The sequence below is a fragment of the Sminthopsis crassicaudata genome, chromosome 4 (genome assembly GCF_048593235.1).
Source record: "Sminthopsis crassicaudata isolate SCR6 chromosome 4, ASM4859323v1, whole genome shotgun sequence".
Lineage (NCBI taxonomy): Eukaryota > Metazoa > Chordata > Mammalia > Dasyuromorphia > Dasyuridae > Sminthopsis > Sminthopsis crassicaudata.
Window position 1 is genome coordinate 96,827,019 of NC_133620.1, and position 20,621 is coordinate 96,847,639.

General features: G+C 39.5%; 1 protein-coding gene across 6 annotated transcripts in view; it reads left to right on the forward strand.

The window, feature by feature from the left end:
- NAV1 (neuron navigator 1) overlaps nucleotides 1-20,621 on the forward strand; it is a 349,961-nt gene that overhangs the window by 120,727 nt on the left and 208,613 nt on the right. For all 6 annotated transcript variants that reach the window (XM_074308768.1, XM_074308764.1, XM_074308770.1 and 3 more), the window contains exon 3: nucleotides 8,296-8,399. In XM_074308768.1, coding sequence (XP_074164869.1) covers nucleotides 8,296-8,399 — 104 coding nt within the window. The remainder of the gene's footprint in view (nucleotides 1-8,295; nucleotides 8,400-20,621) is intronic.

A 20,621-nucleotide genomic window follows, 5' to 3' on the forward strand; every position in this document is an offset into this window, starting at 1 on the left:
GAGTTTTATAGCCCTTTGGGCATAATTCCAGATTGTTCTCCAGAATGATTGGATCATTTCACAACTCCACCAATAATGCATTAGTGTCCCAGTTTTCCCACATCCCCTCCAAAATTTATCATTATTATTTCCTGTAATCTTAGTCAATCTGAGTGGTATGAGGGGGTATCTCAAAGTTATTTTAAATTGCATTTCTCTAATAAATAGTGATTTAGAGCATTTTTCATAAACTATAAATGGCTTTAATTTCATCATCTAAAAATTGTTGTCTATTCATATACTTTGACCATTTATCATTTGGGGAATGATGTATTCTTATAAATTTGATACAGTTCTTTATATATTTTTGAGAAATGAGACTTTTATCAGAAATATTGGCTAAAAGATTTTCCCCCAGATTTGTACTTCCCTTTTTATCTTGTTTCTATTGGTTTTGTTTGTGCAAAACCTTTTTAACTTAATGAAATCAAAGCTAACCATTTTGCCTTTCATAATGTTCTCCGGTTCTTCTTTGGTCACAAATTTCTTCTTTCTCCAAAGATATGATAGGTAAATTATCTCTTGTTCTCCTAATTTATTTATAGTATCATCCTTTATGCCCAAATCATGTATCCATTTTACCCTTATTTTGCTATGAGGTGTGAGATGTAGGTCTATGCTGAGTTTCTGACATAATGTTTTCCAGTTTTCCCAGCAATTTTTTTCAAATAGTAGAGCAATATTTAAAGTAAAAAAAACTACGTACAAAGTAAGTCTCAAACTAAAGTTCAGTGGTTATCAATCGCTGCTTAATCTAATCAATCAGTCAGCATCCATTTATTAAGTGCTTATTATGTATTATGTATCAGGTACTAATTAAGATACAAAGAAAAGAACAACAAAAAAAGCTGTTTTCTATCCTCAAAGAACTTACATACTAACAGGGAGAGGGAGGGAACAAAATGTAAATAATTATAAATATATGCACACATTATATATAGAGACACATGAGTGTGTATATGTGTGTACATATATATAAAGTAGATGGAAGGTAATTTTGGAGGGGAAGGCTGAAAGTGGGATTTGGACTGTATTTTAAAAGAAGCCAAGGTAGTAACCAAGAGATGGAGTTGAAGAGAGAGAAACGTAGACATAGAGGAGTGATAATATGGAATCATGTGATGGAGTATGGTGTGGGTAGGTATAGAAACAAGTAGACCAGGATAGCCGAACCATAGAATTCATGGAGGAGAGGAGAGAATAAGATTGGAGAGCTTGGGGACCAGGTTACAAAAGGCTTACACAGCAAACTGAAGAATTTATATTTCATCCTGAAGCCACTGAAGTTTACTGAATTTTGAGAGGGGGCAACATGGGCAGACCTTAGGGAAAACATTTTAACATCAGGGAAGATGCATTGGAATGAGGAGAGCCTTGATACAGAGAAGCCTGTTAGAGAAGCCATTACAACAGTTCAGGTGAGAGGTGATGAGGATCTATGCTAGGGTGGGCAGCTGTTGGGTGGATGGAGAGAATGGGATGTGTATGAAAGATGTAGTGAAGGTAGAAACAAGATTTTTTTTTTTCCCGTAGTGCTTATCAGAGTGTCTGACCCATAGTTGACATTTACCAAGAGTTTACTGAGATTGGATATATGGAGTGAGTGTGAGTAGTAAATCAAAAAGGATACCAAAGATGTGAGCAGTATTTCTGGTCCAATGAGAAACTAGGCAAATTGCTTAATATTTCCAGGCCTGTAAAATAAGGGTGTTGGATTAGAACTGTGGGATCAAACTCAAACTCAACAAGGGCCTCTAAACCATACATAAAGATCTCTGAAAGCTACATATTGTCTAAGAAAACTACTGATTAACATTATTTATGTTCTGTTGCATTTTTATTTATAATCTTAAATATTTCTCAATTACCTTTTAAATTTGCTTTGGCCTGTACATGGAAACCTTGCAGCCTTCGGTGACATGTTTGATATCTCTTTACTAAGGACTAAAGTCCTTTCCAGCTATAACTTTGATCCTATAGGCCTAAAATTTTTAAGTGTATGTTTAGAGCATCACTTCTCTATGATGGACCTTTGTGATTTAGTAAAGTTTCCCTGGTATATCTAAAATCCTTGTCTTTAGTTGAAATTAATGCATTTTGTAGTAAGTTTCTGTGTTACTTTGTTATTTTGCAATAACTTCTTTCAGATTTCACATTAGTCACCTGTCCTTCATTCTTCCTGCAATTTTAGAACTTGGTTTATACTGAAAAATCTTATAGGATCCAGATCCTTTACTCTTCTGCATTTTAAAGCACTTAACAGAGCAGAATACTGATTCATTCATGCATTCATTTACCCATTCAGCAAATATTCATTGAGTGCCTTCTGTGCAAACAAGGCTTTTTTAGACTATGGCAGGGTGTGTCAGGGCCTATGACTGAATAGGGTCTATGGTACTGGTTGAATCTTCTCCAATTTGGGAGGATTTGCAGCCAAGAAGTTCCCATGAGAGTGCAAGTCAGAAGTGTGGGTCAGCTATCCAATGTGGCATAGAGCCCAATGATACTTTGGAAGATAATGAGGGTAGAGAGGGAAGCCATGGGAATTCCGGAGAAGTTAGGGGGTGGGGCTGACCACACTTAAAAACTCACACACTCTCTCTCTCTCTCTCTCTCTCTCTCTCTCTCTCTCTCTGTCTCCTCTCTCTCTCTCTCTCTCTCTCTCTCTCTCTCTCTCTCTCTCTCTCTCTCTCTCTCTCTCTCTCTCTCTCTCTCTTTCTCTCTCTCTCCCCTACCCTCCCTCTCTCCTTCCCTCCCTCTCCCTCTCTTCTTCTTCTTTCTTCTTTTTCTAATTTTTTCTGCTTCTTCTATTTCCCCTCTATCTTCTACCCTCTCTACCCTCTTTCTTTTCTCTCTCCCCTCTTCTCTCCCCCTTTCCCTCTCCCTTTTCCTCTTTTGCCCTCTGTCTCTCTCTCTGTCTCTGTCTCTTTCTCTTTCTCTCTCTCTCTGTCTCTATCTCTCTCTTTCTCTTTCTCTCTCTCTGTCTCTATCTCTCTCTTTCTCTTTCTCTCTCTCTCTGTCTCTATCTCTCTCTTTCTCTTTCTCTCTCTCTGTCTCTATCTCTCTCTTTCTCTCTCTCTCTGTCTCTATCTCTCTCTTTCTCTTTCTCTCTCTCTGTCTCTATCTCTCTCTTTCTCTTTCTCTCTCTCTTTCTCTTTCTCTCTCTCTCTGTCTGTCTCACACATACCACCACCACCACCACTACCACACACCACACACACTCCTTAGACCAAATTATTTAGTAAAAGAGAACTCTCCTTTCTACCTCAATGCCCTCCAGCTTCCCACCACATATTTAATTTAAATGTCATAATTTCTTTTTCACTATTTCTTCTTGTTCTTCAGGGTCCTCCCGACTCTGACCTTCCTTTGGATACTAATAAGAGCTCCCAACCATTCACTAGCCCATAGGCTTATAGATTTAGACCTGGAAGGAACCCAGGAGTTCATTGTCCAACCCTTTCTCCCAAGGTCACATAGTTAGGAAACATCTGAGGCAAGATTCAACTATGTCTTCCTAATCCCAAGTCCATCATGACTTCATGAGACCAAGGCTACCACAGTTACCAGTATGTTTTAAATGGTGCTGCTTTCACCCTTTCATTCCCAAACATGGAGCAAAACTTTTTACAATTCCTTCCCCTGTTTGAGAATATCCTGTTTGAAATCTCTGCCTCCTCCCCAATAGGCATTCATCCAACATGCAAAGGGTTAATTTACTCTATGAATCTGCCCCATCAATGGTCCTAGCATCAATTCCTACAGCCACAGAGTAGGGCAGACGAGGTAAAATATTATATGCCAAGATCAAGCAGCAGGAAGAAAAGTCTTAGTACTAAAAGTCCAGATCTAAAGTAGAAGCAAAGGGCAGCTAGATAGTGCAGTAGGTAGAGCCCAGGACCCAGATTCAGGAAGATCTGAGTTCAAACATGGCCTCAGACATATAGTAACCTTGTGGCTGGGTAAGACACTTAATCCTGTTTGCCTCAGTTTTGCTTCCTCTGTAAAATGAGCTGGAGAAGGCAATGGCAAGCTGCTCCAGTATCTCTTCCAAGAAGTGTCAGATATGACTGAAAAAAACAATTGACCAAGAAAACGGGAAGCAAAATCTGAACTAAGAGCCGTGGCAAGATCCAGCTGTGAGGGAGGGTTCACTACCAGGCAAATAACAGGTGTTCCAACTAGAAAAAGATCACTTCAATTTGCTTCACTCATTCTTATTTGTGACTGCAGGCTTATGTGTGGCCAGCCCCACCCTTTAATTTTTTCCATTAGAAAGGCAGCAACTAGTTGGTAGAATACTGGATTTTGATTCCAGATGTCCCAACCTTGTATCCTGCCTTGGAAACTTCATAGCTGGGCAAGTCACTTAACCCCTGTCAGCCTTAGTTTCTCATCTACAAAATGGGGATAATAACCTCAGCAGGTTATTGTCAGGATCAATTGAGCTAACATGTATAAAGCATTTTGTAAACCTTAAGCCATAAAAAAGCTAGCTATTATTCTCAAGCCTCTTCAACTGGAGAGCTCCAACTTCTACCATTCTCATTGGTCTCCATGGTGACAGCTAAGTCTGTGTGTTAATTGGATGCACATAATATTGAGATTTTCCCCCCCTCCATTTCAAGCCCTGGTGTTAGAAATTGCTAGGGTTGGAGTTAAGACTAGAGCTAGGACTGAGAATTAGGGTTAGCGTTCTGAGGCTTAAGACACTGGTGGCAGATGGGGAGGAATGTGGCCCCAATTTTGAGACCTGAAGCTGCTGACACAGGCAGACCTGGCATGGACTCCAGGATGGTCTGCCTTCCCCAGGCCCATTCCCAAAGAAGTACCATCTGCTCCCTGGAAGCTCCAGACATCCCACTCTCATGGAAATCTGGCCCCTTGATCACATTCCTATCACCAATTTAGCCATCAGCAAAATGCTTGCTGAAGGATGAAGGAGAAGTTATCTCATTCCACCCCCTGCCTATGATCAGGCTAGGGTCATACTGTATGCCAGGTAATCAGGTATGATCCTGAATTACGAAGCTTCTGAGGAAAGAGATGCTCTGGATTCCATCATTCTGCTCTAGGCTCTTTTCCCAGGGTCCCTGCTCAGTTCCTCTGACAAAAATCAGAGCTCATTTTCTCTCTGATTCAATTATCTGAATTAATGATACCATCTCATTCCCTCATGGTTTCGTTTCGGGTGGGGGTGGAGTAGGGAGGGTATCATAGAATCCTAGATTTAGGGCTGAAGTCACTTGGGTATCATCTAATCTAAGCTCTTCGTTTTACAGAGGATTGAGGGCCTAAACAGGTCCTTGTCACTTAGTCATATGGAGAGTCAGTAGCAGAATGGGGCTGAACCCAAGATTTGTTCAAATACTCTTTCCTTTGTACCACCCAGTCCCTGCCCTCACCTATACCTCTTCCCCAGGCTCTCTCTGCCCCTTCTGGATCCATTGTTACCACTGGGTATTTTTAATTTCCAAGCACCTACTTCCCCCTATGATTCTTCTCTGATGTCACAACCATGGCCATGTATGCATAATAAGTAGGCAATACATTGTATGTCATTTTCTTTTTATTAGGACTTTTGTGTGGAATTTTATTTAGTAGAATATGAAGTCATGGTGTGTGTGTGTGTGTGTGTGTGTGTGTGTGTGTGTGTGTGTGTGTGTGTATACTGCCTTATTTCTGGCTTGTTGTCTCAACTTTTGGTTGCTAGTAACTAAATACTTCCCACCTGGAATAAGCAACTAGATTATAGATCTTATCAGGAGACATAATAGCATTTCCTTTAAACTTCAGGAAATAGGGACATCCAGCCCACTCATTTTATCTGACATGGTTTCTTGGGTGAGAGAGGAATGAAAGAGGGGGGCAGAGGGGAATGGCAGAGTAGGGAGTAGCAGACAGATCTCCTATCTGCTCCCATCATCTCTAATTTGTACTCCATCTGGTCAAATCCAGTCAGAGTCCTTTAACCTTCTTCTACAACCAGATCTTTTCAATAACCATTCCTCCTGCCTAAAATGATCTTTTTCCTTCAAAAATCCCACCCCCAACTCTAGCAAGAAGCCCTCCATGTTTAATTCCCACCCAGTTTCATTTATACCTCTTCCTTGGCATTTGAATACAGTTTAAAATAGCTTAATGTATATTTTCTTTTAACTGTGTTTTGTGGCAAAGATGATATAGAAATATGAGTATAGTATATATCTATGTTATATAGTTTGTATATCTTTTCTGTCTCCATATGTGTGTGTTCAAGTGAGCAAATGCACACATGCCCTATCTCTCCCCTGCCCTAACTCCCTCAGACTGAGAACTTCCAAGCACAGAATGCAATCAATAAGCAGGCACTTATCACCTATTGCATGCCAGGCACAGTGCTAGTTTGCCAGGGATACTAAAACAAAATGAAACTGGCCCTGAACTGTGGTTCCATCAGAGTAGGAGTTCCCTGAGGGCAGGGACTGAATCTCTTCTGGGAATACTCCCTTCTCCCAACTCTCCCTCAGACCTCTCAGATCCTGGCATTTTAATGACATAAGGTAATTTTAGGCAACAAATGCATTGACGAAGTCAGGAAGAAAACATGAAGGGTAGTAACAGGAAAAAATGAAAAAATGAGAGAAAGAGCCAGAAACACTACTAAAGAGTTTGTTCCTTAGCTCACTTCCTCCTCCCTTCTCCCTTTTGAACACCCCTAGTCCCACTCGTTTGCCTAGCTGCCAAAGAGTCCATTTAGCCAGAGACAGTGGGCCAGCAAGTGGGCAGTTCTGAACAACTATGGAAATTACCTATATAAAAAACCCACTGCCCCTTTGTTCCTGGGGCTTGCTTGCCCGGTTGGCATTGTGTTTCAGGACCACAACCTTGTCTCCAGCTACCACAGCTGGCCCAGCCCAGATGTGGCTTCTCCATGAACCCTCTGGTCCCAAGGCTGAGCCTAGCCCTTGTTTTTCTCTAGTATCCTGGTCACCTTGGCCTCTGCAATGTCCCATCCAAGAGTTTCTGATCTCAATCAAAGAGGGGACAGGGATAATTGACATTGAATGGTTTGACAAAGACACCCTGATTCCTAGACTTATTAGCTGTGTGACCCATAATTGAATAATTTGACTTCCTGACTTCTGTGGAGAAGAAGAAAAAAACAAGTTTGATCAAAGGATTGGGGGAGATGTCACCACTTCTATTCAGCAGATCATGCACATTTCTGAGAAAAAGAATATACTGAGCTCAAAGGACAGGCAAAGCCTTAGCTAGCAATGCATATGTCCTGGCAAGATCTGGGAGATGTTCACTGGGATGTGATCAAGGATATAGGGGAAAGTTGTCAGAGAAGAAACTATAGGAGCATTATATATATAAAGAGCTGTCCTCTGAGTCAGGAAAATCTATGTTCAAATTCCAGCTCTCATGTACTGACTATATAGCCTCTTAGCAAGTTATTCTCAATGACCCTGAGCTAATTTGCAAGGCTATAAATTGCTGAACAGATGCCAATCTGCCTAGGTATAGGGAGTCTCCTAAAAGAATGATATCACAAGTCTGGGCCAAAAAAAAATCTTGCTAACTAAGTGCTAAACTCACTTGTTACTTTGCTGAAGGATTTCAGGTACTGAAGAACCCTCTAAATATTTTCTGTGACCTAGTTACAGCTTTGGGGTAGGTAAAGTGGTGGGTGAACCCCAATGCCCTCTAGAGCAACACACTTCTTCTCTTAACTGGGCTTGTCCAGAAGACTATGTGGTCCCCTTGCGGCAGATCAAGGTATATTTAGAGAAGCGTGTGTGTGTGTGTGTGTGTGTGTGTGTGTGTGTGTGTGTGTGTGTGTGTGTTTGAGAGACAGAGAGAGACAGAGAGACAGAGAAAGAAAGAGAGATAAACAGAGAGAGAGAGAGAGAGAAGAGAGAGAGAGAGAGAGAGAGAGAGAGAGAGAGAGAGAGAGAGAGAGAGAGAGAGACAGAGAGAGAGAGAGACAGAGACAGAGAGAGAGAGAGAGAGAGACAGAGAGAGAGAATGAGAGAGAGAGACAGAGACAGAGAGAGAGAGAGAGAGAGAGAGAGAGAGAGAGAGAGAGAGAGAGAGAGAGAGAGAGAGAAGGGTAAGTGGTAATGATGAGAAGATCCATTCTTGCCCAGGCCAAGAGGCAAGGTTGATGAGTCTTCCTGGAAGGAAGGGGTTTATCTTTGAGACCAGATTTGCCCATAAATGGTCTTCAAAGCACTTTCCACAAATGACCATCCCCTTTTCCTCTTTCAGGTTACAAGGAGATCAAGACACTGATCCCCTACCTCAAGATGGTTGTGTCTTTGAAGACTACCCCAGTCCCTCTGATGGATCTGAAGACAACTTTCCTAGCTTGGGTAGGTTCACATCATGGGAAAGGCTTTCTCCTGAAAACAAGAGGGAATTAAGAAACAGAAACCTTCAGATTTTCTAAGTGGGTGAATAATCACTCAAAAGAAGGCCCTGCTTTCAAAGATTGAGAATTCAATCAGTGACTGGGGCTTGAGAGCTCAAGACTTTTAAGTGAGGCAGATTTCAGAATGCCCATGAACTAGGATGGTTGGTAAAGTTCCTGTAGGCAGAGGTCAAACCCCAGTCCAGGGTCACCCTGACATCATATTCCTGTCATCCCAAGACTCATTTCCTTACCTTCTCCACCCTATTATCAGGGTAGAATCTTCTTTTTCTAACCCTCTCTTGGCCTCTCTACCAAACCTGCTGAGCTTTCTGGATCCTTCTAAGCATTCTAGTTGGTGGGTGTACACCCTGGCAGATAATGCTTCAGGTATAAAAGCAGCACTTTGCATGAAAAACAGCCCAAAAAATAGATGTTAAAAATAAAAGTAATCCTTCTCCTCCCACAGTACGACACACATGCTGGAGAATGAGGGCACCAATCTGGGGGGTGGGGGAAAGAGGGGGAGACAGACAGAAACCAAATTTGACTTCACACTAAAAAGCCATCAGAAATTAGAGTGGTGTAACGGGGAAAGTATGCAAGACTCTATTTTTACATTTGCATAATAGCTTCCTTATGTGTCTGCCACATTGTTTGAAGCCTGATCATCTCCATCGAATCAGTGAGAGTTAATGATCATTATTTGAGGAGTTGATGAAAAGTCATTTACTCTTAAAATCCACTGAGGGTGGGAGAGCTTCAGTCATAGCCTTCCTGACCATGTCTTCTCTTCAGGGAATGGCTGAAATACTGTGACCACTCAGGAGGCAAGGGAGTCAATGAGCTAGCTGACCAGTTGCAGGTTGAGCTATTTTATATGTTCAGAACACCAGAAAATTGCCTAAAGTTTGGGCTTGAGGAGAAGGAAAGTTAGAATTCTTGGACTTTTTTGCCCTTAGAGCCCCTGACCTTCCCTGTTTTGTTCTGGGTTAGTTGTCAAGGAGATTTTAATTCTCTTGCCCTGATGGAGTATCCCAAGGGTCCCTTGGGTATTTGCCTAGTGATGTATGACAGCTCAGCTTTTCCCTGGGCTTGCAGATAGAGAACTGGGGTTGTTGGTAATGAACTTCATCACATGTACACCACACTCCAATGATATCACCTGGGACATCACACCCCTCAATCCTAGGAGCCCCTACTTTTAGAAACTATTCCCCTCCTTCTCTCCTCTCCCCACCATATTTACTATCTGCCCAGGTGGCATGACATCCTAGAAAGGTACACAACATTAAGTCACGGCCTTGAAGGAGACAGTTGTATTTTCAACAGTAATAATAGCATTTACATAATGCTGTTAGGTTTACAAATTAATATCATTTGATCCTCACAACAATCCTGGGACACAATTGCTATTATTAACCCCACTTTACAGATAGGAAAGACAGTTAGGTAGCAGCTAGATAAAGTGCCAGACCTGGAGTCAGGAGGATCTGACATTTATTAGGAGCCTCAGACATTTATTAACTGTGTGAGTGGACATTCTGGCAAGCCACTGTTGGCCCCAATTCCTCATCTGTAAAAAAGAAGGAAATGAGACACCAGTCCAATATCTTTGCAAAAAACAAACAAAAAATAAAGCAAATGGGGTCATGAAGAATCAGACATGACTAATCAAGAAAACAACAACTGAGAAGGAAACTGAGTTAGACTAAGATTAAATGTCTTGGCCACGGTCATACAACCAGTATGTGTCTTGAGTCTAAATTCAAACTCCAGTATTTTATCTACTATACCACCTACCTGCCTCTTAGACTCCATTGGATTTTTGATTTAGGGCTAAAAGGGGCATGAAGAGTTATCTAGATCAACCTCCTCATTTTCCAGATAAGGAAACTGAGGTCTAGAGTGGTGATGTCATTTTCTAAGGTAATACTGGTAGGAAGTAGCAAAGCCAGAATTTTAACCAGTGAATCCTGACTCCAAACTCAGCACTCTTTCCAGTACAGCATTATGGCAAGAAAATCAAAGTGAATTGAATTCGTTAGAGGAAAACCAATTTCAAATTAAAAGAATTATAAACTTCTTGTTTTTTTTAAGGCATTCTGGCTTAAGTGACTTGTCCAGGATCACACAGCAAGTATTTGAGGTCAGACTTGACCTCCATTTATCCAGATGCCAGGGCCAATACTCTATCCACTGTGCCATCTAGTTTCTCCAGAGAATAAACTTCCACCATTAGAATTGGACCACTGGAATGGGATCCCTTATGAAGCAGTAAATTTCCCATCACTAAAAGTATTCAAACAGAGGCAGGATAAACTTTGGGAAGGATATTGAAGAGAATAATTAATTTACTAATTAAGAAAGCAAATGATGGATTCTCCAAACTCTAAGATTATGAAACATTAGCTAAGGCAAGAGATACTGGGGTCTTTTTCTTCTTGTTATGGACTGGGAAGCAGAAGATTTCAGAAGGTATCTTTTTTTGTATCTCTTATAGGATCTAGCATTGAGCTAATTAAAATGGTGTTTACTACATACTGTAACTCTCTCTTCAATTTGCCCAGGAGATAGGATATCAATTGTTTTCTGAAGCTTTCAAACTAAGTTACATGTTAAATACAAGTATATATTGTATTTTTATTTAGTATTTTTGCCTTCCCTAGCTACATGCAAAAATGCTTTTGTTATACATGTACATTCATTTTTTACATATTAAGGATACATGTTAAATGCAAAAATCATGAACTTGGACATCTTCTGGAAGCCTAGTTCCTTGTCTTATCTGCTGGGAATGAGAGAAGAATCTCCCTATGACCACTTTCCTATAATTTTGTCACTAGCCCTACTGCCTAGGTTAACTAACTCCTGGTCACTTCAGGTCAACTTCCCCTGAGAAGGTTTCCATGTATATAGAAGAATTAGTCTGTGAGTTCTAGTTTTTCATCTGTAAAACAGAAATAATAATTATTATGAAATGAGTTAATGTATCTAAATAATTTGTAACTATAAAACAGCCTAAATATAAACTATCAGCAGTAGCAGGTAATGTAGGGTGAGTAATAAACATTTATTGAGCACCTACTGAGTGCCAGACCCTAAGCTTAAGTGCTTTACAAACATTATCTCATTTAATCTTTACAACCACTCTGAGATAGAGCTGCTATAAGCAGCACCATTTTATAGTTGAGAAAATTGAGGTAAACACAGATGAAGTTACTTCCCTAGCTATGAAATATCAGAGGCCACGTCTGAACTAAGTTCTATCCATGGTACCACCAGATGCCCCAAAGGTACATCAAGGATTTGGTTTGGACCTCAGCTTTGCTATTTCTCAGCTATGTGACTGTGAACGAGATACTTAATCGCTCTACAACTGTTTCCTCATATGCAAAAACAGGGGATGTGCTAGATTTATATATAGATATAGATATATCCAACTCTAAAGAATTGTGATCTTATGAAAAAAGTAAGCCATGCAGTCTTTATTACTCTTCTCTGAGACTAGGCACGTGACCTGAGAGTTTGGACAGGCTCTGTCTCGAGGTCCTGTCAAACTCCAGGAAGCTCTGTTGCCACAAAGAGCTGACAGAAGAGGGACTTCTGGGAGTCTTGAAAAGTGTTATCGGAGGGAGCCAGAGTTGGTCAGCTGTTTTCTCTGTTCTCCATCCATTGGACAAGTATGGGTATCCTTCAGGACCCCCAGCCACAGTTTTGCCCTTCATTTGGAAGAGTCTGCCTCTGGGGCATCTCATTTGATAGAGGCATCATGAAGACACATGTGTGATTAGGGCTTCTGAAGCTAGCTACGCCTACTGACCAATATCAGAAAAGCTAGAAGACACCTTAGAGATCCAGTCTGACTTCCTCATTTTTCATAAATGATTCAAGAGAGATTCAAATGATTCAAAGGTCCCATGTGACTTTGCCTTGTTGGACAAACTGGACTAGAATCCAGGTCTTCCCATCTAAATGTTTTTGATTTTTTTTCCATCGTTAACACTGTTGGCATCAAAAATCTTGTTTGGGAAGCAGAGTGAAGACACAGTGAGCTAAGAGTTAAGTTCCCATTGTGACCATAGGCATGTGGCCACATGGAGAAGGGCTAAGAAAAATTTATAGATATTCCTTAATTTACTTCTCCTTTGTGGTATGTTTGGAAACAATATCTCAATGGACATATAATGAAGGGATCTTTTCTTGTCATAACATGTGTCATGGGGGAAGAAGCCAGAATAAGCTCCAAGCTCTGGCCTTTGCACGTGGCTTTATATATATTTAGTCTGAGAGGTGCCAGCACTGAGTTTTGGCCTCCGGCTAGGAGTTGTTTTGATTTATTCTCATTATTCTTTATTGCCTGTTTACCATTCCAATCATGTCATGCCGTAGTCATCCCTTTAGTGCCCTAGGAATGGGCTCTTGGGAAAGGGCCCCTTGTGGGGAAAGACCTGAGATGAGCCTAGACCCACAACCAGAGAGAAAAGAATGTGAAGGACAAAGCCCTGGTTCTCAGGCCTTGGTGACCACAGCAGCTTCCCAGGAATTCAGCTCCTTCCTTAGGACTGGAGAGCTTTGTCTTTTAGTCTCTTCTAAGCTTTTCTGATCTCTAAACACCAAATCTTCAAAATGAGTCTCTTGATTTTCTTTGCCCCTGAGGCCACTTGATTTCTTGGCTACTGTCATCAGCCTGAATGTAGGGCCATGATGTCAGACTCATCTAAAAATGGGGACAATACTATTCATCCATATATAAAGATCCTTACAGCTATATATCAACTCAGTTTTAAAATGTAATGTTATCTGTGTTTCTTTTTTTATATTTTTTTATTTTGCTGAATATTTCTCAATTATATTTTAATCTTTTAAGGGGAAGGGAATCATAGTTGACTCTCTAATGAGAGAACCTCAGTTCAAATCCCAGCTGTATCATTTACTATGTTGTGACTTTGGGAAAGCTGCTTCTGACTTCTAGGCCTCAGTTTTCTTACCTGTAAAGTGGTAGGAAATGAGGAGTCATTGGAGGTTTCTAAGGAGAGAAATTATATAGTCTTATGGGTGCATAAGGACAATTTGACCTCAGGAGTTCTTTCTAGCTGTTAAATATCATAAACCTATAACTCTCTACTGGAAAACAAAATGGAGAGCTAATCCTGCAAACCTAGCTCTTCACTGAAATTTCTCTTAAGTTAAAAATGTACCAAAGTGACATCACTATCATAATCATTCATTCATTTATTCAACAAACATTTATTGAAGACAGGCAACAAAAATGACATGAAGAGGGATACCAGTCTAAGACAAAAGGATTATCACAATCTCACCTACAGAAAGAACATACAGACAACTAAGTGATAAATACTGAACACACACCTGAACAGATATTCACCTAGGGTACATCTTTTAGGTTTTGAATATGACTTAGGTTGCAGGACAAACTGTGTCAGGGACTTTTGGGTGTCATGATAGGATAAATGAGATTTGAGTTTCCATTCTTCATAAAGCAGAGGTTTTATGGAGGAGATGGACTTTCAGGACCTTTTTGATTGTACACTGGAAAACAGCTTAGTGAAAAGGCAAAGAAGGAAGATCTCCAGGTATAAGCACAGGACTTTGAGTTAAAGAAGGATCATCAGCATTTTTGCCTGAGAGGAAACAAAGGGCCAGGTGGGTGTGTCAAAAACAAGTGGGGAAATGAGCTCATTAGGGTATCCTGCTGCCTTTTCAGTGAGTCTACTGTATTCTTTTGTTGCATGTATATTTGAGAGAGAAGGAAGGAAGAGAAAGTGTGATTCCTAGTCCTAGTCTCGCTTTAATCCAAGACAAAAAGGGGCTTTGCCTCTCAGAAAATCTCTTTCCTCTGTAATTTGATTTGGCTCCAAGTATGATAGAAGCCAAAGTGCTCTGACCAATAGGATAATAATAATAGAGCCTGGAAATGAGGGCTCCCCTATGGATTCCAAGAACAAAGTTCCAGTTTGTCCTTGTGAGCCCCAATCTCTCTAGATATCTATTCCTGGGAACTGTTCTTAGTGGAAAGTCTATAAGTTTGAAACAGTCTCCTATCTAGAAATCAGTGAATCTCTCCCCAGTATCAATTCCCCAAATCAGGCAGTTTCCATAAATAATAACTTGCTAGACTCTTCTTGAGCCCTCAGAAAAAAATGAACCCCAAGAGAAACACAGAATCTTAGCATTGAAAATTACCTCAGAAGCCATCTAATATAATTCATATCTAAAAAATTTTCCTTTCTTCATCACCCCCCCAAAAAAAAGGTTACTTACTAAGCCTTTGCCTGAAGACCTCTAATGAGGAAGAAATGCTTGCTTCCTAAGGCAAATCATTTTCTTTTTTAGATAGCTCTGATTGTTAGGAAGTTTTTCTTGATATCAATCTGAAATTCACCTCTTTGTAAATTCCAATCCTTGTTCCCAAGCCTGTCCTCTGAGGTCAGGAGTAAAAAGAGGATTTCTTCTTCTATACAACAGATGGAAATTCAAATACATGAAGATAGCTACCATATAACTATCCCTAAATCTTCTTTTCTCCAGACTAAACATTCCTGATCAGAGAGTGGTATGGACACAAGAACCTTCACCACTTTCAATAATATCAGTAATAATTATCAATAATCTCCCTAAAATATAGCATTCATAATTGTAAACAGTGTTCACCTAAACTGAAGGTTCAGGACCAAACAGGGCCTTCCTACTCTATCCAAGAAGTGTCTAGAACCTGATCTTGGCACAAAGCCCCAATCAAGGAACTGAGGCTAGAGATACAAGTGAACTGAAGACAATAATATAATGAAGAAATACTATGAATTAAGAGAAACCCTAAGGTAAACCCAGAAGTGGATAACTCCACAATAAGTGCAAATAGCATCTCAGAGGGGAAAAAAATTGGCTGGACCATAAAGGATTTTAAGAGTACTTGGAAGGAATGAAGCAATGAATTTTTTAAAAGGCATTATAAATTAAATAAAGCTCTTGCTGGGAAGAATAGAAGAATTTCTAATAGCTACTAAATAACTTAGAATATAAGGTAGAAAACCTTGCCCAAGAAGACTCTTTGAAAACTAGAAAAGAAAAACCAAAACTCAATTTTTCTATGAGACAACAAGAAATATTAGAACAAAGTTAAAAGACAGAAAAATTAAAACAAACTTGAATGCAGATTGAGAATTTAAGAATCATGAAAAACATGACCAAGCAAAATATTTGAATAAATCATAAAAGAAAATTAGCCAGACTAATTAGAAGCAAAGGAAAAAGTGAATTTTTTTTAAAATCCACTAGTCACCTCCTTAAAGAAACCTCAAATTTCTTCTCAAACTGAAAATACCCAATAGCAGAGCCAAAATACAGAATTACAAATCAAAGAAAAATTACTACAAGTATTCAAAATGAGATCTAATTGCAAAGGAATTATAGACAGGATCACATTAGATTGTGTTGTGATTCCACAAAATAGAGGAAATACTGAAATACACCATTCCAAAAGGCAAAAGAAGAGGTTTACAATCAGTTATACTCTGACCAAGGCAGGGTGTAATAGGACTAGTACCTCCCAAGTCCTTGATACTATAATGTCTCTTTTTATTTTTTTTTTATTTTTTTATTTTTATTTATTTTTTTTTTAGTAAATAGTACTGCTCTAGTCATCTGGTTTATTGTTCTTGAACATTTAATACAGCTTGAACATTATTAATAGTTTGTATTGGGAAACTTCATTAATTAGCCATTGGATAAAATCACAAGATGCAATTCCTTTTTAATGGGAAAATGAGATTTTTTAAAAATATTTTTTATTTACCAGATATATGCATGGGTAATTTTTCAGCATTGACAATTGCCAAACCTTTTGTTCTAATTTTCCCCTACTCCCCCCCCCCATGCAGGTTGACCAATACCTGCTAAATATGTTAAAGTATACATTAAATACAATATATGTATACATGTCCAAACAGTTGTTTTGCTGTACAAAAAGAATCGGACTTTGAAAATAGTGTACAATTAGCCTATGAAGGAAATCAAAAATGCAGGCGGACAAAAATAGAGGGATTGGGAATTCTATATAGTGGTTCATCATCTCCCAGAGTTCTTTCCCTGGGTGTAGCTGGTTCACTTCAATTACTGCTCTGTTGGAATTGATTTGGTTCATCTCTTTGTTGAAGAGGGCCATGTCCATCAGAATTGATCATCATATAGTATTGTTGTTGAAGTATACAACGATCTCCTGGTCCTGCTCATTTCACATTTTAATGCAGCTTAATGCAACTGTATTAGCTTTCTTACTACGATATAAAATTGCTGACTCATATTGAGTTTGTAGTGCACTATCCCCTACATACTTACCACCTTCCCTTTTGCCAGGCCTTTTTATATTTTTTCATGCTGTCTAACCATACTTAAGGCAGCTAGATGCTGCAGTGGATAGAGTATCAGGCTTGAAGTCAGTTAAAATCTAACCTCAGATACTTAGTAATTATTTTACTCTGGGCAAGCCTTCCTTCAGTTTCTTCATCTATAAAATGAGCTAGAGAAGGAATTAATAAACCATTCCAGTATCTTTGCCAAGAGAACCCCAAACGGGTTTACAAAGTATTATACATGACATAAACCATGAACAACAAAACGACCTATTTACCCTATTGCAGTCATAAAGCTGTTTTTTTTAAATTAATATAATTCTAAAATCTTTGATTTCTATTAAATTTCATCTTAATTTCTCTATTAAATTAAATCTTCATGATTCTTATCATCTGCTATGTCAGCTATCCTTCCTAACCCAGTGCCATCTGTGAATTTGATAAGCATGAAAACGATGCCTTTATCCAAGTCATTGACAAAAAAGCCAAGCACAAATTCCATAGGACATGCCTCTGGAAATCTCCTTGCAAGTTGTCATTAACCCATTAATTTACCATTATTCTTTAAGTCTGACCATTCAGCCAGTTCTAAATCCACTTAACTGTAACATTATCAAGCCCACATCTCCAATTATTCCATAAGAATAGAATGACTTTATTGAATGCCGTGCTAGGACCCAGGTAAACTTTCTTCTGCTCTTTCAATCTAGTAATCCTGTCAAAAAGGAAAATAAGATTATTCTGGCATGACCTGTTCCTAATGAAACTATGCAGGCTCTTTCTAAGCATCATTTCCTTTTCTAGATGTTAATTAATCATCCATTTACATTAGTAAATCTATTAAGATTCTAGGATTTTGTAAGCAAAACAGTCCAGCTTATAAGTTGAAGCCTTTTTTATCCCATTCTTTTTTGACAGTGAGAACATTTTTCCTTTTCCAAATCTGTGGTGCCTTTTTGCCAATTTTTAAAAAAGACTGAATTTCCTCATTTCCCCCCCAGGCCCAGGAGTTACTCACAGGCCTGGTTCTGCTACAGATTATTATGGTTGTTCTGATTATAACAGGGCCAGTTTGTTCTCCCTAGGCAATCTAGTGCCTATCACCCATCCCATCCCTAATCTTGGGGGCTCACTATACTGATGTCAAGCTTATCAAGGATATCCCAACACCACAGTCCACTGAAGTCCCTATTCCCAAGTTCAAGAGATCTGTCAGCCTAATCGCCCTCCTCTCCTCCCCCCCCCCTAGCTATAATAATAACAAGTGTGTTTGACTGCATCTGATATCCATCATCTTTGGAAGTCTAATGGGAGAGTGTTTTGCCTTCCCCTCTCTTTCCAAAGATACTTAATAACACTCATCCACAACTAAAAGAGCAATGTCGTTGGATCATAGTTTTTAGATCTGGAAAGGATATGAGAGATAATCTAGTCCAATCTTTTACCTTTTAGATGAGGAACTCAAACCCAAGGAAGCCAAAAGGCTTACCCAAAACCTTATAGTAAATAGCAGGACTAGATTTTAAACCCAGTGTTCTTTCCTATCCACATTAGCCCCAAATTGTAATGCTCTTGTTGGTTTTCTGGAGGTCTTGGGGCCAGCCTTGTTTCAGTTTAGTAATCACCACAAGAATAACCAGGTATTAAAGTCCAAATCTTTTATTATTTCCTTCAAGTCTAGTTTCCTTGCCTGAGGTCCGGGCCAGCTTTCTTCAAGGCTTGGTGTCAGTGGAGAAGCTAAGGAGAAGAGCCTGGCACCATGGTGGTGTGATGGGCTGAATGAATCTGGCTCTCTGAGTCCGAGGATTCCAAACCACCACAAAGGTGGATGATGGAATGAATCTGTCTCTGTGTCCCTTGGCTGAGTTTGTCTCAGCTTGTATGCTCTACACTGAGTATATCACTAAGAAACTATTATTTGTTGTAAGATTAAATCAGTCATACTGAACTAGAGAACTATTAATCATCATGCTAAACTAGACAACCATTGTATTATCAATTCCATTTAGTTATCACCTTGTAAGAATCCTTGTTTTAAGTACAGCTTTCTGGCCCATAACACCAAATAAGCCTTGTCCATCTAAAGATGAAAAGAGCAAAACATTCCCAGAAGCCTGTGCACTCCACCTGCTAGATTGAACTCTTCTATCCTACCTCCAGTAAGAGTTTGACATCATACTGTTTGCATGGCAGGTTGCCTGATCCATGCTAACTCTTCTAATATCTTAGAGCCTTAATGCTATACCCCAAAACTAATTGTCAGAGATCCATTCTAGGAAATGCTGGCTCTTCACTCAGCTTTCTCAGAATAGGTATCACCACATTCCATTCCTTTGACATGACCAGAAATATAGGGAATAGGAATGGTTTGTGAAATTTTATAGTATTTTCCCATCTACCCACATAACTGTGGGGTGTTTGCCCGGTGTTTTCTGGGGTAGCCTGATCTTTCAGAATGAGAAGAGAAGAACCTGAGCTGTTTACTAAACTTTCATTCTCACCCATTCCTTAGTGAAAGTGAAAGTCCCCATGTCAGCTTCCCTACAGTGCCATATTCACTACATCCATCTCTTCAGGCAAATCTGGACTGACTGGAGAAGAGGGTCAGGCACACCCTGTAATAAGAGGATTAGAATCCCCCATTGAGAAACTTCCCTTATAATAGGGCTACCCAGCAGGACTTACATAGCAGCATCCCAGGGAGAGGCAATTTGAAAGATAGAGGTGATACAGACCCAATGGCAGTGGAAATTAAGTACTGCGAATTACACCCAATTTAAATAGACAATCAGTTCCTTTAAGTGGCAGTTTCTGAAATCTCTTCTCCTTGCATATATGCCCTCACTGCACCTTTCTGGCTGTGGTGCTGCCGGAGCAGTTTTCCACAGATTGAAAATAATGAAAGAATTGGGACAAAAGAAAAGTTAATGGGAATGGGCTTATTCATCCCAGATGGACTAGGTGGGTAGGGAGAGAAGGCAGGGTGGGCTTAATCTTCACACCTCTGAAGTATAAGAAAAGTTGACCAGCTGCTCTCTCTAGCTTCACTCTGTAATGAACAAGAAGGTAAAAGGAATGATTGTAGTCAGGTAAAATAAATAAATAAATAAAATCCTGATTCCCTAAAGTCTTGTTTAACAGTGAATAAGTGATTGGAGAGATGTCATTCATTATAAAGAATATACACTTCTCACTGAGATGTGTAAGACATTAGAACTCCTGGAGGCAGGGGCTTGGACCCGATGACCTCACAGAATCCCTCTCCATCTGAAAAGACTGGGTTTCCATAGAGATGCACAGAGGTGATAAGCCACTTATCGAAAAGTCAGGCAACTACAAAAACAGAGTTCTCATTATGGCATCAACACTCCCACCCATCACTTCAATTAATATCTTTAGCATTTGCAGAGGGTTTTTTTTTTCCTTTCCCATGTAATTGTCAATGATTACCCTATTAAAATTCATTAAAATACACATCTATGACATTCCTCTGTTCACTTTAATACTTAACACTTAAAAACCTAGCAAAAACTGCTGATAAGCTGCAGAAGGGAGCCAGCAGACAAAATGAATATTGACATGAAATGGAAATTTTTCTCAAGGAAGGACAGGATTTTGCATTGGGCCCATAGTTTCTTTGTGCCTCTTTCCTCTTCCAGAATAGGAAAAGAAAATAAAAATCACAGGATTTAAAGCCAGAAAGGACCTTTTAGATAAACTAGTCCAAACTTCTCATTGTACATAGGAGAAAATGAAGGCCCAGAGAGGTTATGTCATTTATGTAAAGTCTCAGAGCTAGTAAATAGCAGGAC